General features: G+C 41.3%; 3 protein-coding genes and 1 long non-coding RNA gene across 37 annotated transcripts in view; 2 read left to right on the plus strand and 2 right to left on the minus strand.

Annotated features, from left to right (window-relative positions):
• The window catches only part of SLC23A1 (solute carrier family 23 member 1), a 38,973-nt gene extending 35,616 nt beyond the window's left edge, over window positions 1–3,357 (plus strand). For all 4 annotated transcript variants that reach the window (XM_020787999.3, XM_073002709.2, XM_073002687.2 and 1 more), the window contains one exon: window positions 1–3,357. In XM_020787999.3, the coding sequence (XP_020643658.3) occupies window positions 1–248 (248 nt within the window). In that variant the 3' untranslated portion in view covers window positions 249–3,357.
• Window positions 2,288–15,634, minus strand: PAIP2 (poly(A) binding protein interacting protein 2). The gene is made up of 4 exons (XM_020788001.3): window positions 15,470–15,634; window positions 6,000–6,159; window positions 5,004–5,183; window positions 2,288–3,398 (listed from the first exon to the last, which is right to left on the minus strand). Exons 2-4 carry the CDS (start codon window positions 6,135–6,137, stop codon window positions 3,342–3,344), a joined length of 375 nt encoding a protein of 124 aa, XP_020643660.2. The 5' UTR covers window positions 6,138–6,159; window positions 15,470–15,634; the 3' UTR covers window positions 2,288–3,341.
• Window positions 15,114–27,196, plus strand: LOC110076107 (uncharacterized). The gene is made up of 4 exons (XR_002300059.3): window positions 15,114–15,205; window positions 23,816–23,936; window positions 24,327–24,445; window positions 26,866–27,196. It is a non-coding gene; the product is annotated as an uncharacterized LOC110076107 (long non-coding RNA).
• MATR3 (matrin 3) overlaps window positions 19,496–27,196 on the minus strand; it is a 42,662-nt gene continuing 34,961 nt past the window's right edge. For all 31 annotated transcript variants that reach the window (XM_020787984.3, XM_078385041.1, XM_078384974.1 and 28 more), the window contains one exon: window positions 19,496–20,499. In XM_020787984.3, the coding sequence (XP_020643643.3) occupies window positions 20,452–20,499 (48 nt within the window). In that variant the 3' untranslated portion in view covers window positions 19,496–20,451. The remainder of the gene's footprint in view (window positions 20,500–27,196) is intronic.

The following is a 27,196-nucleotide window of genomic DNA, read 5'->3' on the forward strand; positions in this document are numbered from 1 at the left end:
GGACTCAAGAGGAACGTGGTTTAGTACAATGGAAGGCTGGAGCACATGCCAACAGTGACACATCTGCAAAACTGAAGACTTATGATTTCCCCTTTGGAATGGGCACGGTTAGAAGGATCCAGTGGTTAAAATATGTGCCAGTGTGCCCAGTTTTCGTGGGGTTTAACTCCAGGACACAGAGGGACCCTGATACATCAGAACAGATAACAAATGTGACAGATATCGCAGCCGTATGCACAAAGGTTTGAAAAGACCCCTATTAAGTATCGCAGAAGATGGAAGGACCATATTTGGTTGAAAGAGACTGTGTGAGGTTCCAGCATAGTTAACTCACACCCCAGCAGAGATGCCTCAAGTAAAGCAGACTATACTTATATGAGGACAAGCATAGTTGGTCAAAGCTTATTCACTTTTCTGTCTCCATTAATAAAAAATATTTAAGGGACCACCCAGAACCCTCTTGTAATCTAAGCATTGTCAAGACATGCTTACTTAGAGGCAGTATACCCACCTGCCACCATTTTGGATTTTGCCAATTCAGTATTAGCTTAGAAAAAAAGAGGTGCACTGGTTCAGTTAAACAAATCTAACATTTCACAGTCAAAGTCAGACAGTCAAGTTTCATTGCCTTTTGTTAACTTTGATTTTACACTGTTGTATTTTTGCAATTCACGTTTAAGGAAAAAATATTCATGTAAAAGATGAAGGGAATTCTTCTCATATACTACCAGACTCTTCTCTACATCTATGAGGATTGGTTTTTTTTCTGAAGAAAAATTCATGCTGAGATTCCTCAGAGCACCAAATTCTGTTTCTGGTGCATATGTACATACAGTATGTATATACATATGTATATACAGTCAACATTAAGAAACATAGTACATTAATTGGATCCTGCTCCTTATAATTCCAAGTTAATAAATACACAACTCTAATCCACAGTGCTCTGACACATTTAACTTGCTGTAGTGTACATACTTCCTTTTTATTACAACTTATCTTGCTAGATATGAAATTTTACAACTTAGAAAATCGTTTATCATAAAAATATAGAATAATGGAGTTGGAAAGAGTCCATAAGGCCATCAAGTTGAACTCTATGCTCAATGCAGGAATCCAAATCAAAGTAAAATTGACAACTGTCTAATTTTCTCTTGAATGCCGCCAGCACTGGAATGCTGATGACTTCCTGAGATAATTGTCTCCACTGTTATACTGCTCTAATAATTAGAATTGTTTTCCCTGATATTCAACTGAAATCTGACTTCCTGTAACTTAGTCCCATTTTTATGTGTCCTGCACTCTGGGATGATTGAGAACAAGTCCTGCTGCCCCTTCTCTGTATGACCATCTTTCAAGTATTTGAGCGGTCATATTTTCTCTCAGTCTTCCTTTTCTCAAGGCTAAACATGCCCAGTTCTTTCAGTTTTTCCTCATAGGGTTTGGTTTTCAGTTCTGTGATCATCCTTGTTGCCCTCCTCTGAACTTGTTCGTTTGTTGGCATCCTTCTTAAAGTGTGTTCAGAACTGTACTCAAGATCAGGCCTAACCAGTGCTGAATAGAGGGCAGCTACTATTTCACAGTAGTTGGAGATTATACTTCGGTTAATGCAAATAGCATTTTCCTTTTTGGCAGCCACATTGTATTGTTGGCTCATATTTAGCTTGTGGTCTGCAACAATCTCAAGATCCTTCTCGCTCATACCAAGCCAAGTATCCTTCTGCTTGTAACTGTGTGTTGAGTTTTATCCCTTAGGCACAGAACTTTGCATTTATTTCTGTTAAATTTCATTCAGCCCAGTGCTTAAGCCTATCAATATCTTTTGAACTTTGTTTCTAATATGAAGCAATTTCACTATGCAGCAGCTTCACTAACACTGATCACTGTTACTTCAGAATTAATAAAGTAGTTTTTTGTTCTTCAGAAATTAAGCTGTATTTTATAGAATGACAATAAAGACTGAAAAGGAAACTCAGCATTCAAGGAGCCCATAGCTAAAGAACAGGATCAACTAACTCCCAGGATGAAAGGGAAATGTTTGGAAATACAAATTATATACAATAGCCTAAAAACTATCATAATCTCTGCCCCCTGTGAAAACATTAGATATTCATAAACTAGCCATTCTGCCTTACTCTTGAGACTGCTTGCATTTTCACAATTTACAAAAAAGATACCAAAATGTACAAAATTGTATGCTGTCCTAGGGTCAAGCCCATTGCTCTCTACCCAGAAAGACATACAACACATTCTAAGTACAATGAATACTCAGGACATCATCAAGAACTCTTTTCTACTATTATTTATTTTTTTAAATATTTTTGAAAAAATATAATTTTTTTACAATATTTTCAACTTAAACACTATTCACACTGAACACGTATGGCAGCTTATGCTACCCAAATATGAAGTTTAAGAAGCCAAAACTGTTCTAGTTTTATTTAAAAAAAAGTTGTGCTGTAGACTATTGTGTAGTGATGGTCAAACAAAGCAAGGGAAAAGCACCACTCAAATTTCTAATGCTAAAGTTTTACAGGTAAACCAACCAACTCTTAAGGTTGTAGAAGTTTACATAGGCAGTGCCATGTTTTTGGATTCCTGGCAAAAGTTGCGATATACAACTCACATCACATTAAATGAAAAGTTCAGAAGTGGGACAATCATTCCAACATGATAACTTGCTGTAGATACAATCTATCTGCCAGCTTCTCCTCCCCCCAGCCCTCTACCAGATCTGTAGCCAAGATAAAGGTCTCTGTACAGGTCTGTGAAAGTGGGTCAGGCTAACACGTAATTCACACTGTTCTCAAAAAAGAAGAGCATGAGTTAAGTTTTGCTTGCTAATGGGAAGAGTTAGTAGCATTACTGAAATTCAGCTAATCTGCATAATCAGATAAACCTTGCTTTTATTGTCACATTAAGGCATTATCAGGTGCATAATCAACACCAACTCTGTATGTTTTAATTAAAACAGACCACTCTTTGTCAAAGTCCAAATCCTTCTAAAAAATAGAAATGCAAGAGTTTCTCAGAAACTTGGTGCTTTTCTCAACTTGACTGGTGCTTCCTACCTCAATGTTTCCTTTAAAATGAAAAAAAAGAAAAAAAGGCCTGGGTCTATTTGTATTCTTTCATTTCATTAACCTCTGACAGCAGTTGACTTAATAACAGTCTCAGCACTTTTATTTAAGCATGCAAGACTAACAAAACTTTGGCAATGCGTAAGTGTAACACAGTGACAAGAAGAGAGAGCGTTTTAACAATTAAATCTTCTAATACTGGCTTCACAGTGTGGAAATTGTGCTACATCCACCAAAAGAGGGCCCAGTCTACTCATATATTTAGTACTTCACCCCAGGAACAAACTCCTTTGCATTTGGATTCAGATTACTCTTGACCTGGAAGGCAGAGAGATATCAGAGATTTAGATTATGAAGTAATGAAAGTCTTGCTGATACACAAAAGGTTTAGCTAGAGTTATTTATAAACAAAGTAAAATGCACAAAAGTACTCTTCAGGCTCAAACTGCTCATCTTTCATCATGAGCCACTCAAACCTTTTAGCTGAAAACACACTGAGCTACAGTCACTGTCTAAACACCAGCTATTTAAAACTTGTTGCCATCTGTCAAAAAATGCTCTATGCTCTAGCTCTTGAATGGCGGGTTTGAAGGACCCTTGGATGTTCATGTATTAAGACTGTAACTCTTTTGAATAGTCTATGAGAGTAATCAGAAGTTTCTACACTTGGAAAAAAAATATTGAAATCTCTCTGAAATAAACCTGTTTGCATTTTAAAATCACACCTACAATCCACAGTCTGTGGTGGGAATGGAAGAGGCTAACTTGCAGGCACAGTCCTATATCATTAACCGGTATGCCAGTTAGTCTCTCAGATGATTCTCGGTAACTTTAACAGATTAAAACAATAGTTAATTACCAATTTTTGAACACATGTAGAGCCAAATTCATGAACTTTTTATTCCCACCAAGACATTTGCACTGTAATTCTAAGGCTGAAATCCTGTTCTTTCAACTATGCCTATGTAAGACTGATGATGTAATCAACTGGATCACTCTTTCAGAAATTAAACACTTCTTACTTCTCTCCCACAGCTTCTGGATAATCCCTTTCATTTTCTAGAAGTGTGGGAGCTGTGGGATCGGAAGAGGAAATCTTATTAATCAAAAAATGCTGCCACCAGGATGAGATTACCAGCAGTGGCAAATTTTGGTAATTAAACACCTCCTATTTCTGTCCCGTGGCTTCGAAACTGTGAAAGGGATTACACGTAATATGTGAAACAGATGTAGGAAGTATTCAATTTTTGAAAAATTGCCACTGCTGATTATGTAATCAGCTTTATGTGACCATATCTGCCTGAGCACCATTTCAGCCTAAATGTACTTAGAATCTAAGCATTTGAAACAAATTTAGAAAAATGTGAGGAAAAGTAAATATTAGACATTCACACACTGATTAATTCTCATTTTATTTATTATTAATTTAAAATGGATGGAAGCTTCATTCTCATATATAACTTTTTAAAAATTCAGCGTTCAAGCTGTAAGAGAGTATCAGAAAGAATGGTATTCGGACCAACTCTCTGCTACTAGGAATATAGGATCACATACTGGCAAACCATCCTTGGCTGCCTCCAGCTTTATCTGCCAAACATCACTGTCACTGCTTGTGCAACTTTCCTAATCACTTAGCTCCAGTCTACTTCCCAAGGACTTCCCAAATTTGCAAATGCTTTAAAGTGATTCTCACTTCTCCCCTTCCTTCAGTGGATACATCTTTATTAAACAGGAGGGATCGTTACTTGCTGTACTACACAGGGAGAAAAGTAGGTAAAATGGAAGAGGAGCAGTGGTTTGACCATTGTCATGAACAGTGTGAAGGAGGCCATGCTCTGAAATGCTCAGCAAGATACACTGGCAGCTTTTGAATAAAAGTGTTTAGTTAGAATAAAAATCCAACTTTAAAAACTAAGCACTTACCACCAGATCTTCCAGTGACGAGCCATCACTGATAACAAGATCGTTAAATTGGTCCTGAATTTGATCCATTGTTTGTGGGAGATCTCTGGCAGGAATAAACCATTCATGTTCTTCCTCCTCTTCCAGCATTTCTTGGAAGCAACGTTCTATAAATTCTTCTTCCCACAATTCCTCCTCAATCTGGCATTGGAATATGAAAGAGTACTATAGTTATACAGCATTCAACCACCTACTTTTTGACATTTTCTCCTTGTGATTTTTTTTTTTTTTGCAATCTGAATGGTTCTAGAAAGAATGTACATAACAAGTTCCTTTTAATAAGGAACTTCAATTTTAGTTTGTGCAGATATGTTTATAGCATTTACATGCTACCACATGCTATAATAATCTGATAATTCCCTTGCACAATAGGTATTACTTGTATTTACTATCCAACAAGAGTTTATGACAAATCTTCCTTAAATTTTGCAGACTAATTCTGATGGCATCTACCTACCAGGAACAGGAAAGTCCAGAAGGAATAAGATACATAAAAAAAAGAATATCCTGGGAGAATATAATTCCTTGATAATATCAGATTATACCACACTTCTTTCTGAACAAGTTGCTTGAAATGCGTTTTCTCCCCATCTCAAGCATTCTGAAATTTTGCAGTTTTGTAGTATAGTATTTGGGGCAAATATGTGAACACATTCCTTGGGAATTCTTTAGCCTTATAAGACTATGTTCATTAAATATTTATGCAGCACTTGGCCCTAAATGTTAAATATCTAATTCACACATATAAGCAAAAGTATAACCAACATACCAAACTGTGTTTAGGAGAGAAGTAACCAAGCAACATAACTGGAAAAGAATACAGGCATATCATATACTTTTTGTTTGGAGAGTAACATTAAATCCTGGTCCAGGCTATTCTGCTTACGTACAATAAAACAGAATGAAAAAGACTCTTTGCATGAAGATGTAGAAGGAATCACATTTGTGTCAGCCCACCTGCCTGTTGAACTCCTCTTCATTTTCCATCCACATATACTCAGCAAATGGATTATCATCTTCATGAGAGTGACCATTCATGATCACATCTTCATTGATAATGCTTGGACTAGTACTTCTGCGACTTGGGTCCTTCATGGTTGCACTCTTGAGCTTAAGCCTGGAAGGGAAAAACTACAACAGTTAAAAGTTTTCAACTGAATCCATAATTTAATTTTCTCAAAAGTGAAAACTCTTGGCAATTTTCTTCACTGACATATGTCTGAGGCTGAAATAAACACTAAGACAGAAGATCATATACTGTATGATCAGTAATGCCCTAAAATATACAGCTTGAGGCAGCTGAGAGTATAGAAGTACTATATTACAGGATGATATATAAGTAATAACAGTGGAACTGAGTAATTGCATATCCTCTGTTTATAAACTGCCTAATGCAACTTCTTCCCTTTAAACCCTGAACCAATGTTCCTTCTAAGCACGGTGTGCTTACCCAGAGCACCATATCAGCGCAACACCAGCATCTGGTTTGTTTACTTCCCGTTTCAAATGAAGCCCCACCCACCCCCACAAGCATGGAGCAAGGCTCCTGTGCAATGGGATAGAAAATTAGAGGGAACGTTGCCCTAAACAATTTTCATTTGCACTATTTTTCACTATTTGAACACAATCCTTTGAGCAAATAAGATATTTTCACTGAGTAGCAATTTGGTCTCAGGAACTAAAAGGGATAATTAGATAAAACATATGGAAGAAATAACATATCAAGAAACAGTTAAAAAGTCCTGGAGATGATTAAAGCATCTTAACAATGACTCAAATAAAAGTCCTACTCATGTCAATGTTTCAGCTCCTTACACCTAATGGCAGAACCAAACACTGACATACGAAATCAGAATGTAAAACTTGAGCGAAACAAGCAACTGGAAACCAATGGCTTTACAAGTCTATTCGGCTTAAAAGAATTGGAAAAAACTATTTGTACAAAACTGGCAAGTTAGCAGGCTTGGATGTTTTACTTTCTGTGTAGGAAAGTAAAACATTTTGACATCCTCCTCCTCCTCCTCCTCCTCCTCCTCCTCCTCCTCCTCCTCCTCCTCCTCCTCCTCCTCCTCCTCATAATAATAATAATAATAATAATAATAATAATAATAATAATAATAAGAGGGGCTCCTTAATACTGGAAAGATTGTCTTGAGTTTTTCAGCATTCCAAAAATCTGGAGAAAGTCACAAGTGACTGCTTTTTTGAAACGTGGTAAGGAACTCATTGACACACACCCCTCCCAATTTCAAGCTGATTTCATTTCTTTTGTCATCCTTATAACATCCAGGAAATATTGATTCTTACCAATCTGATGGAAGTAGTACACCATTCCTCATCCCACAATAGACTAGTTTTAGGCTTAAAGAATCACTGTACAGCACACATCCTACATTTCACACAACATATCAAGGAGGACTTTGAAACTAGGAAGATCATGGAAGTAGGTTTTGTTGACCTCTTGGCTGTTTAAGACAATGCTTATCATCAATTATTTCTGGAAGCACTTTATAATCTCATCAATGATTAAGCAAAGTAACAGTGACTCTTGAAAAACTGGAGTTTTGTTGTTAATCTTCAAGGAAAATGCAGTCAATGGAGGACTTACAAGAATAGCTTACACCAGGGCAGCATACCAGCTCCTATTTTTGTTTACTGTCTACACCAACCACCAAGGACTTCCCCAAGGCACCAAAAGTTTTATTTATGCTGAGAATCTCATACTTGCTACTCAGTCAGACAACTTTCAGAGAGTGGAACAGAATCTGGCACATATTATGATAGAAATTAATATCAAACTAAGACTCAAATATGTGCCTTCCGTCTGAGAAAGAAGCAAGCATCCTGGAGGTTTCAGATTATCTGGAAGGGTGTCCAACTAGATCATAGTTTTGTCCCCACATACCCAGGTGTTACTTTACTAGCCTCAAAAGGATGGAAGGTTGAGTTAACCCTGACATGGCAACTTGAGCCCAGGATTGAACTCAGGTTGTGAGCAGTGTCTCACCGAAGTACTGCAGTGAAATACTGCACTATGGCACAAGACGACTATGCTAGCCCCGTGTGGTATATAGTTTAGCCCATGCAAAATGGTAGATGCAGCACACACACAGTCTAGTAACTGTGCCCCATAACATATGGAGAAGTAACAACCTGTAGTGAAAAGGCATTTACATCAAATGCACATCTACTCTTTGGCTACAATCCTGCCCATCCCAGATTAAAATCAAAGCAATATTTTTTAAAGAACATATATGAATCTTGAAGAAACAGCAAAGAATGCCACAATTATAAAACAGAAAGAAAGGACTATCCACCCTTAAAACAGATGGAACCTTGAGAAAGTTTAACCACCTGTTATGTGGAAGTCATTTAATAGGCTGAAGCCTGGTTAGGAAACAACAGGAGGTGGTGTTGGTGGAAGGGGTTTGTTGTTGTTGTTCTATGCCATCAAGTTGTAACTGACTTATAATGACCCTAAAAGGGTTTTCAGGGTAAGTGAAATATTTAAGGAGTAATTTTACTAGTACCACTCCCCCAGTGAGTTTCCATGGCCAAGTAGGGATTCAGATCTAGTCCATCACTCTATTTACTACAACAGTGGAAATCTCGTTGGAAGGGGCAATGAGCAGCAATTGCCTCTCCTGTGTCACAGTGTATACCAAATCCTAGATCTTTCCATGAATAAAAATAGCCTTTTTTTCTGTACAAGTGGCTCTAGAATCCAACTGAAAAAAGAGTATGAAAAACCATGCATAAATCCTTGAAAGGAACATTCTGGAAACTCAGTAAGAAAAGACACATCTGCTAAAGTGATTAAACCCTGCATTCAGACTGAGTGCTCCTGCATCAATACATTACAAATATTGTTGAAAATATTCAAGAGACGGTATTTTTTTTCAACACACAAGTTCAGGATTCTGCATCTGCCATTCAATACTTAGGTAGGCACTTACTGTTTTAACTTAGTTCGGAACCTTCCAATATCAGACATTAGCTGACAACTACTGAAGAACAGTGTCTTGACAAAGCCTCTTAAAGACTGCTTATTAAAAGAACAAATGGATAATAGTGGATTATTATGGTAATCTGCAATTTAAAATCCACACTTACCATAACACACACACACACTCACATATCTGAACTGCATGAACAAAACTATTCTATAATGATACAGCATTCTATTCTTGCCATCAACTGTCTGAAATGTGTAGTGAACTGTCTGAGAAATCTGAGGTTAATTTTATAACTTGCATGGTATTCCAACCTCTGATCAAAATGTCTTTGAATGTTATATTCAAACCAAATATTCCATCCATGTTAATTTTTAAAAGCACACAGATTCTATGAAACAGGCAGGAAATCTAAACTGCAGGTCACCTTAGGAATTTCATCATGTTGCTCTCTCCATTTGCAACATTCAAAGGGAGCTGTGTTTAAGTACAGACTTCCCTCTGGCAGCTTTATGTCTCTTACTACTGGATCCTGCTATACAGGAATTCATAGGATCTTGATGTCAAATGAAATTGTGACCTCACAAACCTCACATGTGAGAGATGATGTAAAATATGACCAAATACCAAATACCTGTATAATCTTACTCTAAAAGAACAGCTTCCCTACTTGCCATGCAATACTGTATATCATAGATTTTAGTATAGTTTGATAGGTGAGACTATTCAAACACAAAGGAGGGCAAGATTCCTGTGCTTTTAAACTTTAATATGTCTCCATTCTGGTCTTTCTACTAACAGCTTTACTTATGCATGGCTCTCAGACACAACTGAGAGTCAGATCTCATTGGCTTTTACAAAAGAATTGCAGAAGTAGAAGAGGAATTTTCAATTAAGCCCAGCTTTTCCTTCCATTTGCACAATCCTGCTCTTCACAAAGACACCTTGCCTCCCTTGGTTTTCCTATATCACTGGTTTTCAAAATATAAAAATCCTGATGCTGTCAAATACCTTGTCACAGAGTCCTCAAGGACCAAATGTGAGCCCAAGCTTAGCTGGAAATAAAGCTCATCTACCATTCATGCCCATCCCTAGTAAGAAGCCTCTCTTAAGCTCAAATGTTAGGGGAATTTCATGCTAGTATAAAACAACAGTAGCAGTGTAATGTAGGTTTTGCTAACATGATTGTTCTAGGTGACCTCTGAGTTACAGTGACACCCCACTTATCATTCAGAATGTGTTCAAGAAAGGAAGTGCTAGCCAATTACTGCTAAATAGAGGCATTTTAACATATCTTATGCCAGGAGTCCCCGAGTCCTGGTCTACCTCCAGCACAATGTAGACTGGGCCTCTCTGTCAAGCACTACAAAATGGATACCTGAGCACACACACACACACCGCAATGAATCAGAGCTAAATGGGGCAGCATGATATAAAATGTTTGAAAGTACAGTGGTGCCTCGCTAGACAGTTACCCCGCATGACAGTTTTTTCGCTAGACATTGACTTTTTGCGATCGCTATAGTGATTCGCAAAACAGTGATTCCTATGGGGGAATTTCGCTGGACAATGTTTGGTCCCTGCTTTGCAAACCGATTTTTACTAGATGACGATTTTGACAGCTCCCTCCATGCTCGCAAAACGGGTGTTTTCTGGACCTAAGCTTCACAAGACAGCGATTTAAACAGCTGATTGGCTGTTCGCAAAGCGGCTTTCCTATGGCTGATCTTTGCTAGACAACGACGATTCTTCCCCTTTGGAACGCATTAAACAGGTTTCAATGCATTCCAATGGGGAAATGCTTTTCGCTAGACAATGATTTCGCTAAACAGCAATTTCAATGGAACGGATTATCATTGTCTAGCGAGGCACTACTGTAATAACAAACAGAAACCAACTACTGTATGTCACAACAAAGAAATCACTATCAGTATTAAATGCATATGTCTCTTGTTGAGGGAAGCAATCTGAACAGATTCTGCTGTTATTCTACTTGCATGCAAATATATTTTTAATACATGAAGGTCTTTGACAGCAAGCTTGTAGTCATACAGGCCTGCTCTACTGGATGCTGACAACTTTATCATGGTGTTTTTCATGTTTAAAATGCATTTTACACTATGTTTTAAAAAGCTGTGTTTTATTCTTTTAGCTGCCTTAAGCACATTTGAAAGATCAGATTATAAGTAATATATATAAACATTTTTCTGAAATAATCAACACCATTTTACAACACTAAGTCACATGGGAGTTAAAATGTATGCATAGCTTCATTATGAGGGAAAGCTGTGAATGACCGTTTAATGTGAGATTTCAACTTTGTAACAACTTGGGAAACTTCAAACAGCTCTAGCATAGCACAGTGTTTAGTTTTTCATATCGTAAACTGCAAAACTCGTGGTTCTAATTTCATTTTAGCCATGAACGCAGTAGCTGGCCCTATCTCAACCTCCCACATGTAAAATAGGGACAATGCCACTAGCTTTCCTGACATGGCTGTTGCAAAGGAATAATTTATGTGACAGACTGTGAATTCTTTCAAGAAGTGTGTGTTTATTTATTTATTTACAAGATTTTTTAGTCAAGCCATTACCAATGGTCTCTGAGTGGCGTACAACAATATTAAAACTTTAAAAACATTAAAATCATCAAAAACAGGCAATATTATAACACCCTATATTAAAAACAGTCATTAAAACATTAATACAGTATTAATAAATCCTACTGCTCATGTGGCCAGCTAAAGGATACTACTTAATTAAAATGCTGGCTAAACAGAAAGGCGCCAAAAAGCCAAAAGTGTTGGAGCCAGGTGGATCTCTATAGGGAGGGCATCCTAAAGTTGGGGGGCAACAGCTAAGAAGGCCCTATTTCAGCATGCCATCCCCCTCACCTCTTTCAGGGATGGCACCTTCAGAAGGGCCTCCTGGCCTGATCTTAGAGGACAGGAAGGCTTGTATGGAAGAAGGTGGTCCTTAGGTAACCAGGTCCTAAGCCGTTTAGGGCTTTATATGTCAAACTAAGGACTTTGAATTGGGCCCGAGCAGCAACCGGCAGCCAGTGTAAATTTTTCAGAACCGGCGTGTGATATGAATCCGCGTGGCAGCACCACTTACTAGCTGCACAGCCTGGTTCTGTGCCAGTTGCAGTCCCCAGACCATCTTCAAAGGCTGCCTCACGTATAGCGCATTGCAAAAGTCTAGTCTGGTAGTTACCAATGCATGTGTGACTGTTGCCAAGGCTCTGCTCATCCAGGTATTCTCCACAGCTGTAGAAAGGCACCCCTGGACACAGAGTCTACCTGGGCTTCCAAGGTCAGACCTGGGTCAAGGAGCACCCCCAAGCTGTGCACCCTGTCCTTTAGGGGAGTGTAACCCCATCTAAGGGAGGGAAATGGCCCTTTAACCTATCTGGCGGAGCACCTACCAGCAGCACTTCTGACTTGTCTGGATTGAGCCTCAGTTTATTGACCCTCATCCAGTCCATTATCGAGTCCAGGCACGAGTTCAAAATGACAACTGCCATACCTGGATTGGTTGAGAAGCATATTGCTGACTCCTCAGCCCAAACCTCCTAACGACCTCCCCCAGCAGTTTCATGTAGATACTGAATAGCATGGGGGACAGTTGACTCACTTACACTTAAGAATCAATTTGGAAACTTAGGAAAAACTATTAATAGTAGCATTTAATAGATGAATGTTTCAATGCATTTTCTCTCTCTTTGAGAGTAATGGTTCTTAACAGTGTATGAAGATCTATATGCTAGTTCTTCCATTAATCAAAACCTGAGCCATAAATACTTTCAACTACACTTAAATGTGTCACCCCCCTGTAGTGTTCACCCCACATCTGCTCAAATACACAAACACACACACAAACACCTTGGGCCAAGTGAGATAAACATGTGGAATCAGCATTCTCCTTGTTCAGTAAATACAGAAAAATGAGCAGATGCATTACTTTTTGGCTGAGTCTTCTGATTAACATAGAAATACATAAAATTCATTATATGGCATTAATTCTTATGCTTGTCTAATTACTTGCTTCTATCATTGGATCTGGGTTATAGATTGCATTTAGCGTTCCCCTAAATCAGTCTGCTCCTATTTCCTCTCAAAAAAAAAAAAGCTGCAAATATATAAATTTGTGGCTGAAATCCTGTTGGAGTAACTACACCTGAAGAAGGGTGATGACAAAAATTGCTGCCAGTTATAGCATTACTGGCAGAAGCACGTTTTTGGTAATTACTGTAACTATTTCTCCCTTATGTCCTATGGTGATGAAAGCAATTACTCATGAGATGGAAAAGCCATGCAACAGGAGTTGTAAATTTTTAACTACCACAAATTTCCCCCTGCCTATGCCGACATCACCCTTTCCCAGGAGTAAGTTACAGAACAGGATCTTTGCCCATTTCTCATCATTCCTGAAGTATGAACTAGACTGGGAAAAGAAAAAACATTAACACATTTCAAGTTAAAAAGACTGTCATCAAACTCATTTGCATGGCACCATTTTAAAATAATGAACACTGCTACCCCAGTCACACCAAGAAAAGGGTATTATTGTTCCAATACCAAAAGTACCACAAAGAAAAAAAAAGATACAGAGCCTGAATCTATTGCTGGAAAATAGGGTATATATTACAGCATGCTGAATGCCCAATACATTTTAACCTAAACTCTTAGAACTCCTACATTATCTTTCTCAAACATCTGATTAGGGAACTCAGTTACACTATGCAGCAGAAAAATAGCTAGGAGTCTCCCAAATGGCACCAACAAGATATGACAATGATCTCCGTGCACTGTTCTTGTTCCAGCACCCAGCATTCAGGAATGACCTGTCTCTTCCAACAGACATGGATAGCTGAATATGGATAAACAAACTTTACACAGGACAGCAACTGAATGTGGAAGAATATGAAGGATGGCAACTGGTTTGGGGTGTCACATTCACATTCAAATCCTCCTTCCCTGGGGGACCTGATACTGATCACTAGCTGCCATCCTTACCTACTTTCACAGAACGGTTTTGAGTTGAAATCAGATAAACAATGTACCCTACTGTGAGCTCCTTCAATAATGTGAAGGGCATAAAAGTAAATCTAGTCCACCCTGAACTCATTAACAGGCACTGTTGTGGTGCATTCTGCTTTTGTTTACTACAGACACATACTGCTTTTATTCTATGGTAAAATCCAAAGTAGTGTTTAATGCAGCAGGGCTGGGAAACACATGATCTTCTCAGTGTTGCTGGATGGTCACCCCAAATCCATCCCTCACCACTAACTATGCTGGGTGGGGTGACAAGTTGTGACACATCAACATTAACTCCCTACGCCTGACCTAGGTGACCTTCTCTGGCCAAACCATAGCCGTCCTTACTTTCAACAAAATGGCTGTGTCATGCACCCCCAGCTCATGCCCTGTTTGTGTGTTTAAGATGTGTAACGTGCAGAAGTAGTTATGTCCATCCTGCTAGACTTCACTGTTCTTTAAAGACAACTACAGTGACCAGCATTCGTTTCCCAAATATGAACAATTCTATGTTTCTCTCCAAACCATATGTATGAAATAATATTCATCCTCTTTGTCGTTGTGCCATCAACTCACCCTCAACTTATAGCGACCCTATGAATAAGCAATCTCCTGAAAGTCTTGTCCTCAACCGCCCTGCTTAGCTCTTGAAAACTCATGCCTGTGGCTTCCCTTAACGAGTCAGTCCACCTGGTATTTGGTCCTCCTCTTTTCCTGCTGCCTTCCAATTTCCCAGCATTATTGTCTTTTCCAGAGACTCCTTCCTGCCTTCTCATGAGGTGCCCAAAGTAGGACTACCTCGGTGCCCTCTCCATTCTTAATCTTGTTTGTCCAGAAAGGAATTCGGTCCAAAGGCTCGAGTATTTTCCTTCTCTCAGAAGCAGCTCCAGCCACTCCTCAGGCAGGCACCGGCAAAGCTCAGGCAAAGTAACGATTTTGAGGAGCCTGAGCAGGCCGAGGCCTGACCCGAGGGCGGGGCGGGAGTCGGGGCGGCCCTCGCCTCCGCCTCCTCACCGGAGCCCCGCCCACCCCGCCGGGCAACCCCCACCACCCCCACCACGCTCCTTCTTTGTTTGCCTCCTGAGGCGAAAGGAAGGCCTGCCCTCCCCTCCCCTCCCGGCGGAAAGCAACGGCCCGATCCCATCATGCACCACGCCCCTAATAGACAGGTAGTGCGGCACTCTAGGTACCCGGATTTTTTTTGGGGGGGGAGAGAGGAAGAAAGGAGAAGAAAACGGGCGAAAAGATATAACTGGAGCCACGGCATGCACTTAACCAGCCAACTACCGGGTCTTTCTATCCCCTGAGGGAAACTCCTCGCTTCGCCCCCCCGCCCTCAGGCAGCTTCGAGGGAGGGGGAAAATGTTGCACCGCAAAGTACTCAGCCCTTTCCCCCCCCCTCCCCGCCTGGCTTCTCTTCCGCTAGGCCGCACCTCGTGTGGACAGACGCAGAAAGTCCGAGCCAGCCGTTCCTTCTCTCCCTTCTTTCTTCGGGTCCCCTCCTTCCTTCTCCTTTGCCACCCCCTTCCTTCGGAAACACAACAACCACCCCTTAGCCGGATATGAAGTCACTTCCGTCATTTGTGTTTGGGAGGGAAGCCTCTATGGTTTTGTGCGCGCGTTTCGTCACTTCCTGTGGGTAAAAAAAACCTACCTTGTCAAGGACGTAGACGGCAGGTACCACAGAGTTGGCAAAGGCTAGAGCGACCGTAAAAATAACACGATAATCATAGCCGCGGTCATTTTTTTTTCTCCAATTACGGGGAGGCTGTTTCACAAAAGCTGGATATTATACCGTTGTTGCTTGGAGTGGTAACTTCTACAGTCGCTATTCTTCCCACACCGGGAAAAAAAGGGTTTAAAAAGCGTTGCTCAGTAAATCTAGGCCGAGAAGCTTGTTTGCATATTTTTAAGATTTAATCGGGACAAGCATTGGAAATGTGAGAAGATGCGTATGATTGCTCTGTGTCCCTTTATAAACAATCATAGCCTGGTTAAAACTGAGCTCCGCTAACGCCAATGAAATTTACTCCCTGCTGGAGTTTTAGAACTGACATGTATTATTTTGTTACTCTGTTTGTTGTGAATCGCTCAGTGGCCCTGTCTCATATGGGCGGTATATAAATTAAATCAATAATAAGAAGGAATGTGGTTCGCTGTGTTAAAATGCGTATCTAGACATTTCTGGATTTAAGACAAAAGTGTAACATACAACTGGTTAACACACTAACATTGATGAGTGATAATATAGGAATAGCTAGGAAAACTAGAGAGAGGGCAAGCATAGGCCTGGATTGCAGTCTTTTTAAGACTGCACTTACCAGTGAAGGAAAAATGGGTTTCCATTCAAACTTGACCAGTCCCTAGGTGGAGTAGGATCAATCCAGTTAGTACTGTCTCACTTCCATGTGGGGATCTTATTTAACCAGATACTAGGGACTCCAGATGTGAGCCCAGACATACAATGGACTTCACAACTTATCTACAAACTGGGTAACATGACCAGGATTTGTTTAATCAGTGGGAAAGGGTTCAAGTACTACAGCCTCTTGTACTAATAAATTCATTTTAGTCTTGCTGCATCTCTTCATTTAATCTATAAAACAAGAGTAACCATGTTTAACTTTGAAGTTGTGGTAACAATTGAAGATGGGGGTATCTGCACCTATATACTGTACAAATATCCCTGCACAGCTGGAGTTAATGAGGGTCCAGCTCCTGGGGCCGGACCATCCACTCATCCAGTGGCATCGTCATCATCACTCATCCTTCAATCACTCCCTGAGCACTGCTCTCTTCTCGCTCACTAGCCACTCCAGGCAGAGGAAGACTAATTTCCCTGCACGGTTGCTGAGTGGCTAGTAGAGATGGGGGTATTCGTATACAAATATCCCAGCACAGGTGGCGATAACAAGGGTCCAGCCCCATGGGGCCACACAGTCCACTCACTGATCTGCTGCCGCGATTCTTCCAATGGCTTTGCAGATCATGATGGCTTTGCAACATCACTGCAAGGTTGAAGAGTGGCTCACAGATTGTGATCTGCAGAGCCATTGGAAGAATCATGACGTCCGTCCGTGGCAGCAGCAGATCAGTGAGTGGACCCTTATTGCCACCTGTGCGGGGATATTCGTATTCATATACAAATAACCCCATCTCTAGTGCCTAGCAAGTGGGAAGAGAGCAGCGGTCCGGGAGTGATTGGAAGGATGCCAATGCTGTACATGTGAGTGGACTGTCTGGCCCCAGGGACTGGCTCAATTCCAGCTGTGCAGGGATATTAATATCCCTTTTAACTATCAAATACTAGCACCTTTCAGCTGTACAAATTACCATGTTGCCTATAATGCTCAGAAGAGCTTGGGTCCAAGCTATCCCAAAACCATCTCCCTTTATGAGCCCGCTTGGGTGTCAGGATCATCAGGGGAGGACTTTCAGTCCCACCACCTTCACAAGTGTGTCTGGTGGGGACACAAGAGAGGGCCTTCTCTGTTGCTGCTCCCAGACTCTGGAACTCCCTCTCACAGGAGGCCAGACTGGCCCCATCTTTGATGTCCTGCAAGCAGGCAAAATCTTCAGGGAAGCTTTGTATTAGCAACTGGCTGCCTGAGTTGGGTTTTTAAATAGATTGTTGTACCTTACTGTTTTGAGTATTACTTTTGTTGCTGTTTTTAATGTGGCATTTGGTAAATCCTTTTCGGTATTTGTAGCTGTCCGCTTTAAATATTATCTTTTAATTATTAAGCCAACTTGGGTCCTTTTTAAGAAGGCTGGCGTAAAAATATTTTAAATAAATAAAATATTTTATTGAAAAGAATTAACTGAACATGTGTGAGCAAAAGTGAATTGCTGTGTTTTGGGGTTAGCACTTTGTGCCCCTCCAGTTGTTGAAACTCCAGGTCCCCTCACTGTTGGTTATGCTGATTAGGAATGAAGGGAGGAATAGTCCCCTAACATGGGGAAATTTACAAGTTGCCTATCCCTCCTAATTCATTTGCAATATATCATTTTGATAGTTGGATGAGTGCAACTGTATGCGTACAGCTTAGTTTGGGGGCATACAAAATAGTGGAAATACAAATGGAAGGACATATGACATGACTGGACAATAGCTAAACTGGCAAGTAAATACTAGCCCTAACTTCTCAGATTCACTGTCCCACTTTGTTGACTTTCTATCCATCAGTTCAGGTTTACTCCACTGAAGCCCCGTTCTGTATTTTGCCTTATTTCCCATATTTCTTGTCTCTGCTTCCACATTTACAATACCTAACTTATCTGCCTCAGCCTCACATTCTTCCAACCATCATTTTTCTTCATCCCTTCTTTCCTCAACTGTAAAACTGTATCCTGTCACCTTCTCTGACAACTTTGGTTAAGGTCAGTCTTCTTGCTCCTGTCCTTTTTCTATTGCTTGGCAAACTCTCAGCAGCCTAACTATGCTATTGCTATTAAACATTCATCATCTATTTTCAGAACTCTAATACATTTGCCATTTAAAGTATAGAATGGTTCTTGCTACACATGTTCTGAGCAACATGGGAGTCAACCATTGATATTTCAGATGCTCATATCATTTCTGCTGGCAATGGTGCCATGAGATACTTCAAAAATTCTGGAAAAATCCTAACACTGTTCACAGTGGACTCTGTACATTAATGTGCACAACATCTTGTTTCAGCATTGCTTTTGCAGATGCCTCTGTGTCATGCAAAACAATGGGTCAGTAGTTTCAATAGAAAGCTGTTCGCAAAATACTGGATAGTCTGCTACACTTGTAGGTAATGGTTTAAATATGCACATTCTGAAGCTGAATCCAGACACAGAAATCCAGTAGTTTCATACGGTTACCAATGTTCAGAAGTGCACATGCACAGCATTTTAAAAAACAAGCATGTGAAGAAAAAAACATAGGCTGGAAGTTCAAGGAAAGCTTGGGATGTACAACTTCTTTAACCTGGGATGTGCAACTTGTGTAACAATAGTAATAAGCTCCTAAGGCAAACATTGATCAGACAAAACTAACCTTTGTGATAAATGATGTTCCATAGAGGAGGAACTTGCATTGTGAGATTCAGTCAACCATTCTTACGACTTTTAAGAATAGCAGGCTGGGAATGCTTTTCATCTAGAACAGAGGTCCTCCAACCCCTGGTCGGTGGCCCGGTGCCTGAGCCAGACCGGCCACAAAGACAGACCTCCCACCCCCCCCCACGCACTCACCCTTGCACAGCCTGTTTGCGCCTGCGTGCATGCTTCAGCATGCCCGCATAAGCACCGTGCTGCTATTCGCACATGTGCACGAGCACGGGGGTGCCCCACCTTCCCCAGCCAGTCTGTGGGGTGAAAAAGGTTGGGGACCTCTGATCTAGAAGGCCGAGTTGAACATACTGATCTGTTTGTGTACATAGGTAAGATTGCTGATACGCTGGGTTTAGAAAGGCTCAAAGAACTTACTCTTGACTCATTTGGTAGTTTATTTGTTTGACACCATAACTATCTGATCCCCACATATATGTTGTTAAAATGAACTACATGAATACAAATTTTACACACAAGCTCTCATTCACATCAGCTACGTGAAGGTACATCAAGAGCACAAGCCTAAAACAAAATCAGTTTGAAGATGTATGCTCCAATTTTAAACATGTTAATTTGCAACAAGTCCCACTAAGGTCAGTGACGCCTTACTAATGAAGTCTAGCATCAGAATTGAAATACAAACATAAAAAAGGTAACTATTTACAATTTATGATTCAATGCTGCTTTTGCTTATATTGAAGATGTATGAAAAGTACTAAATTCAAGTTGCAAGCAAAAGTACTGAAAAATAATACTGATCTGAAGAGTAAGCATGTACTTTCTGCTAGAACGGGACAGAAATTGAAGGCTCTAAGGAAACACTCATAAGATTTTTTTTGTTAAACTTGGCTATGTTTTTCTACTCGCTATCTAACACACGAATACTAGAAGAAAATGTTTTCATCTTTTAAAGAAAACACAAATTCTAATAAAGGTTTTCAACATTGAAATGAACCTATGGAAGTCCCTTGAAAATATCATCAACTGGACTTAACTGGAATGTTCCAGAGGAATAAAATAATAACTGTTTATATTAAAAAAAAAAAAGTTGATGGAGATGTTCTTGAAGCCTGCAAAACCAAATGCTGATGAAATTCTGTATGGTCTTCAAAATGTTGTAAAAATCCTTCAGTAGCTTCAAGCATCAAAATCTGTTATCACCTTTTAAAAAAAACAAACATTATGCAGATTTTGCCATAACATTAAAACACAATAACAGAATTATACTTTTCATTCTACTAAAATCTATATAGTGTTTTTCCAATTTTATGTATTGAGAAACATTAAAAATAAAACCATTTTCCTTAAATTCTCAAGCCTTTCATCTCAACATTTAAGTCTCCTTTTTCTGTTTCTGATCAGCCATTTTTTCCATGTGTTTCTGCAAGAAAGAAAATAAGGAGGGTTGAGTCAAAATTTTGCTAAGCAAGGTCTTAGTGTGCATAGTCATACATGGCCTGGTTTCGAGCTTAAAAACATAATTCATTCAAACTGGAATCTTATTCAAGTGGAGTGGTTAGCAAAATTGCATTTGATGTATCTCATGACTGGAATGCTGCAACTGATATGTAAACTATACAATCAGAATCAGGTACTTTAATGGAACACCTATATTTGAAGTTCTTCCAGTGGACCTCTGTGATTCACATGCTGGGTAATCTGCGCATGTGCAGAGCCTCGTCGGAATATTCTAGAGCTTCTGCAGTAGCAAAAAAACCCTTTAGTGTAGACCCCTCCCCCTTGGTATATGTACCTTGGCGCCAAGACTCTCCCTTCAGTTAGGTCAACCACCGCAAAAAAAAAAAAGTAAGCATGGTGTGACAGTGGGGAGGTTGGGTTCAGGATGTGTGAATCACAGAGGTCCACTCAAAGAACTACAATTACAGGTGGGTAACCTGTCGTTCTTTGTGGCCTCTGTGAATCACACCCCAGGTGACTAACAAGCTGTCTTACCCAGAGGAGGGTGTCATGCCAAGGTAGAGAATAACACAGCATGTCCAAAAGCATCAGACTTCTGCTGAACGTCCAATCTGTAATGCTTGATGAATGTGGATGGCTGTGATCACGTGGCATAGGTGCAGATGTCCGGGAGGGGAATGCCGCAAAGAAATGCCGTAGATGTTGCCACTGCCCTGATAGAGTGAGGGCGAACAGATTGTGGAGCTGGTAATCTAGCAAGCTGGTAAGCTAGGTGAATGGTGGAAGCAACCCATTTGGATATCTTCTGCAATGTAACTTGAAACCCCTTAGTGGGTAGTTGTTAGCTGACAAAGTCAAGCTGAATGTCTAAAGGGTTGTGTGGGGGCTAAGTAGAAAGTGAGAGCCCTTCTCATGTCTAAGGCATGAAGGATCTTTTCCTGAGGAGTAGATGGAGACTGTATGGAGAATTCATGCAGGGAAATCGCCCCAGAGGGAGACCACAGCTGCGATACAAGGATATCTGCAAGTGGGAGTTGAAGGCCTTAGGAATGGACCTCAACAGATGGGAAACCTTGACATCTGAGCATTCAGCCTGGAAGCAGGCAGTGCAGCACAGCCTCTCCCATTTTTTAGAGACACTTGTCCAGCAGGCCGAGGCAAAGAGGCAGTCCCGAAAGCAGCAAAACCAGGGAGCTGGACAGGGGACAGATTGTATTTGTCTTCAGTGTGGAAAGGATTGTCACTTTTAAATTGGCCTTCTCAGCCACACTAGATGCTATTCCAAGTCCTCCATACAGAGCACATTACCATAGTCTTTCGAGACTGAAGGATGCCTAATCAGATGGAGACAGGAAAAAGGACGGGAGAACCAACGGTTGGGACAGATGAAACTGGGAGACAACTTTGGGCAAAAAAGAAATAGCTACACACAGTTTAACCTTATCCAGATAGAACTGGAGATAAGAGTAATCAAATTGTTTTAATCAAATAGCCGCCTAGAGTGGTCGAAATGACTAGATAGGCGGGGTATAAATGCAATAAATAAATAAATAACACAAACAAACAAACAAATTATAAGGCTGCAAGTTCACTTGCACGATGACCCGATGTTATAGCAATAAGGAACACTGTCTTAAAGGTGAGTAGTCTGAGATCAGTTAATGCTAAAGGCTCAAATGGGGTCCTTGTAAGTTGTTGAAGGACTACTGTCAGGGACCATTGAGGTGATGGTGGGCAGATGTCTAAATACATGTGCGACAGTCCTTTAAGGCAGTGGTTCTTAACCTTTTTGAAAGAAACGCCCCCTTGAGCCATTGAGGAAGTTATCATCGCCCCCCTCCCCATGGTGATTCTATCTATCTATCTATCTATCTATCTATCTATCTATCTATCTATCTATCTATCTATCTATCTATCTATCTATCTATCTATCTATCTATCTATCTATCTATCTATCTATCTATCTATCTATCTATCTATCTATCTAAGACACTTAAATCCAATGACCCCTGAAAACAAAATTCAATTCCAAGAAAATGAAATGCCCCCAAAAAGTAAAATTTAATAATTTAGTTGCAAGCGAATTTTAAGACGCAAAAAGAAATACAGTATAAAAAGGGCATAAAAACAAACCGCAATGCAGGAACTAAAAATTTCAAGACAAAAACTCTGAAACTAAATTAAGATTGGAGGAAAATATATATTCATGCACACTGTAAAAAGGCTGCAGCCATCTTCACAGGTTTGGCTTGCTCCAGCGCCCCCCTACCGCCCCCCTTCTGCTCCAGCGCCCCCACACTGCCCCTTTTCGTTCTACTGCCCCCCTGAAAAATGAAATCGCCCCCTGGGGGGCATTATCGCCCACGTTAAGAACCCCTGCTTTAAGGAAATGCTTCAGAGTAGGGTGTGCAAAAAACTGAGCTGTGAAGAGGTTGGCAGCTGATAAGAGAAGACTGTAGCAAGATAGACCTTCAGCGTGTGCAAAGCAGGAAAAAGATGGCTTGGTCCAGTTCCTACTCTTGGACCTGAGATTCCTTGCGGCTGAGAAGATCTGCTAGATTGTTGTCCTAGCTGGCTATGTGTATTGCCATGAGGCAAACATGATGGGACAGGCACCATTCCCAAAGGTCGACAGTGAGATAAAGGAGGCTTGGAGAGTGGGTGCCCCCTTGTTTGAGAATGTAGTACATCGTGGTAGTGTTGTCAGTAGCAATTTGAACCATTTTGCTGGTAAGATGGTTTCTGAAAGCCTTGCAAGCTTTTATCACCACTAAAAGTTCCAGTTTGTTGATATGGAGTAGCCTCCCTTCTTTGTAACCATTGAGCATGAATCAGCAGGGATTTGCAATGAGCACCCCAGCCTGTGAAGCTGGCATCGGTGGTGACTTGTATTTGAGAACGTGGCTGTTGGAAAGATTGACCCATTGTAAGATTTTGGGTGGAGCACCACCAGGAAAGCTGGGCGGCGAGTTCTAGGGTGACCTGTTACACAGCACGAGGTGGGTCTGTTGTTGGGTTGAACAAAGCCAGGAACCATGCTTGGAGTGACCTCATTTTGAGATATACTTGTTGCACTACAGAAATCATGGACGCAATGGTGCCTAACACACTGAACTGTCAATGCAGGCACCAGTGCATGAGAGGTAAAGATGTGAAGCAGGGATACGAACGAAACGCTTGTCTGTTGGGAGGATTGCTTGAGCGTGTTTGGAGTCTGAGTGCTCCTATGTAATGAACCAGCCTTGTAGGTTTTAACTTGGACTTTTGTATGTTTACAGCAAGGCCGAGATTGTAGAGAAGAGACAGTGTGAAGTGGATGTCTCGTGCCTTGTGACGGGAGCGAGCTATGAAGAGCCAGTTGTTGATGTATGGAAAAAATTTTATTTTGTGAAGTCTGAGGTAAGCTGCTACAGGAGCCATGCATTTGGTAAAAACCTTGGGAGCTGTTGCAAGTCCAAATGGGAGCCTTTTGAACTGACAGGCTTGGATTCCTAGCTGGAAGGTATGGCCTGTGAGAGGGATGGATGGATACATGGAAGTAGGCATGCGTTCGGTCTATGACTGCAAACTAGTCTCTTTTGTGGAGTAGGGGAGAAGGGATTCAAGGGTAACCATATGGAATTTGGTGGTGATGATGTATTGATTTAGTTCCCTGGGGTTGAGGATGGGGCGGAGGCCTCCATCTTTTTGGGAATGGTAAAATAATGAGAGAAAAAAACTCTGCTTATCTGGTGTACCGGTTCTATAGTGTCTTTGAGTAGCAATACTTGTATTTCTTTCATCCTACAGGGTTTGAGATGGAGGTCTAACTGTGTACAATGATGGAGGGAGCTGGTGGAATTTTATGTGGTACCCACTTCAGATGATGGAAAGGACCCTAGCATCTGTGGTGATGCTTTCCCATGCAGGTAAGTGCTTCCAAAGGGCCGGAGAAGGATTGTGAGTGTGCTGGGATCTTGGCCGGCTGTATGTCAAACATGATGTTTAGGCTTGTGGTCATTGTGCCTAGTTGTAGCCTGCTGGCGGGCTTTGGCCTGGTAAGGTTGTTGTTTGTAGTAAGGCATGTAAGATGTTTGCCTCTGAGGTTCATGCTGCAGTTTTTGGTAGGAGTTGTAAGGGTGGTGCCACTGAGTGCGCTGAGGACGTTGCTGGTATGTAGGGTAAACTCCGCAACGTCTAGCAGCTGTTCTTTTCTTTTGGACATTTTTGAGGATGTCGTCTGTCTCCACATTAAAAAGATCTGCCCTGTCGAACAGGAGGTCTTCAATATGCGCGTGTACATCTTCAGCGAGGCCAGAGGTTCTCAGCCAAGAAAAACGCCCAAGTGCTACAGAAGTAGCCACGGATTTGGCTGTGGTATCAACAGTGTGTCTAGCAGAAAACATTTGTTGTTTGGCAACCAAGAGTCCTTCCTCTTGAAAGGTTTGTGCCAGCACCCTTTTGTCTTCTGGGAGTGCATCAATGAAGGTGGACATATTCTGTCCAGGACCGCCTGTGCTGAGTAAAGATGGAAGCATGGAAATGTGAATTGTGGTCTTTAAAGACTGGATTATAGAGATGATCCACTGGTTCAGTTGTGGGTCTATGGATTTGGCGATTCAGAGATTTAGCCATGCGCACCATGAGTTTGGCATAAGTTTGAAAATCCTCCACTGGAGAGTCTGCATCTGCTAAATCAGAATCTGGAGACGTTAACAAAACAGATGCTCACACTGTTCGGCTTCGTGCCATGAATCAATCAACTGATGATCAATATCGATGTTGAGAGGCTGCGCCTCTAAGTACTGATGTAGACGCCTAGCTGTTGATGTTGCGTCCATGGACAGTGGCTGGTATTGAGGACCATCAACTGGTACAGACACTGATGGAGCATCCTTGGACAGAGGTCGATATCAAAGATCGTCAACCACTGTAGGCATCAAAGGTGCGTCCATGGACAATGGTCGATATCGAGCATCATTGATATCTGAGCCAGTATCCAAATGGTGACGAAATTGAGGCTGCTGTCGAGACAATAAGCATGTTGATGGACCACAATGGATGACTGTGGAACAGACACTGGTGATGCTGAACGGGATGAACAATCTCTATCATCCTGATGTACCGGAAAATAATGGCTTGTTGGTGCTGCGAATGCATTATGAGCCGAAGGGTAATGATCAGCTGCTCTGGGTTTTTAAGGTGCCAGCTTGCAATAGATGTCATGCAGTCCATGACGATCCTGATAATAAGGCCGTTTCAACACCAAGGGCTCTCGTGAGTGAGACCCTTGTTATGGCACTGCTGCCAAACCAAGGGAAAACAACGGGTTGATATTGCCTGGCAGGCCTGGCAGTTGGGCACCGATCAGGGCAAATGGCTACCCAATGATGGTGCTGAGCGTGAATCGATGCTGCACATGAGGGCAAGTGGACACTCTTATGTGGCTGGTGCCCTTGATGGCGTGTCAGAGGCCGAGGTGGTAGGCCTGCTGGAACAGAGTAGGGCAGAGTGTCAGGATGCGTTTCCACTCCATGGACATTGGGCTAAGCAACTGGGGAGGGCTCACTAGGAGAGCCAGACTGATGAGGGCTAGCAGAAGACAATGTGAGCTGGTCAAGCTCATTCTGGTGACTGTGATGGTAATAGTTGGTGGGATGGAAATCCCTCTTCATCTGAGGGTGAGCCCACGCATACCAGAATCCATATCCGGATTCTGGTAGCTATGGAGTTGGAGAAGTAACTCTGGAATATTTGGCCTTGGAAGATTTAGCCTTTTTCAATGTTGAGGGTTCTGGAGCCAAAGATGCGTCGGTGGACGGTTTCCGTTTAGTAGTTTTCAATGTCGAGGGTTTTGATATTGAATATTTGGTTTTGTGCATCTTTGTTGTTTTGATGGATGTTGAGGGGACATCGAAGCAGGATGGAGTGGCCGAAGGACGCTGTTTTGTCGCTTTGGAAATGGCTTTGTCCATGGCCTTAGCTTGCGAGGTGGATTTGCAAGAAGGTTAAGTCGAAGGTTAAGTCTGGAGAGGCGACTGTGGAGAGCTCTGCGTTTAAAGTTTTTACAGTGAGGGCAAGCAGAGGTTTTGAGCCTTACAGAGACTGAAAAGACATTTAGCATGGCAGTCTGAAAATTTGATATTGTTGTCACAGACCACACAGCATTTAAGCGGACACACCGGGCCCATCAAACGAGGGGGAAATGGTTTAGGGAAAGGGGGGGGGGGCTTCGGCCCTAAGGCTGGAGCATTTTTTTTCCTTTCTGCTTTTTCTTTCTTTGAAATAATAAGCATAATAATAACAGAGAAGATTTAGAGATTAAATAATGGACCTTCTTTCTTTTTAGATTAAAGGCTCACAGACGCAATGAACGAGGCTCTCAACACGGCGGTTGAAAAAACTGAAGGGAGAGTCTTGGTGTCAAGGTACATATGCCAAGAGGGAGGGGGCTACACTAATGGTTTTTTTGCTACTGCAGAAGCTCTGGAATATTCCGACAAGGCTCCGTGCATGCGTGGATTACCCAAGATATGACTGACAGAAGCCATGAAGAACTATGAAGTACTTAAATCATCCTGAGTGGTACCTAACTGAAGTCTGTGTAAACACAATGGCCAATTCCATCTCAATAGCTGAATCCCTCATTAGAAAAATTAAATCAGATTAAGAACAGTGAA

This window comes from Pogona vitticeps, chromosome 1, assembly GCF_051106095.1.
Source record: "Pogona vitticeps strain Pit_001003342236 chromosome 1, PviZW2.1, whole genome shotgun sequence".
NCBI classification, from domain to species: Eukaryota; Metazoa; Chordata; class Lepidosauria; order Squamata; family Agamidae; genus Pogona; species Pogona vitticeps.

Coding starts and splice junctions, on each gene's coding strand:
- PAIP2 (XM_020788001.3), bottom strand. CDS start 6,137: ATGAAGGACCCAAGTCGCAGAAGTACTAGTCCAAGCATTATCAATGAA. Junction 5,184..5,999: donor AAGAGGAGTTCAACAGGCAG/GTGGGCTGACAC, acceptor TTCCAATGCCAG/ATTGAGGAGGAATTGTGGGA. Junction 3,399..5,003: donor CGTCACTGGAAGATCTGGTG/GTAAGTGCTTAG, acceptor TCTGCCTTCCAG/GTCAAGAGTAATCTGAATCC.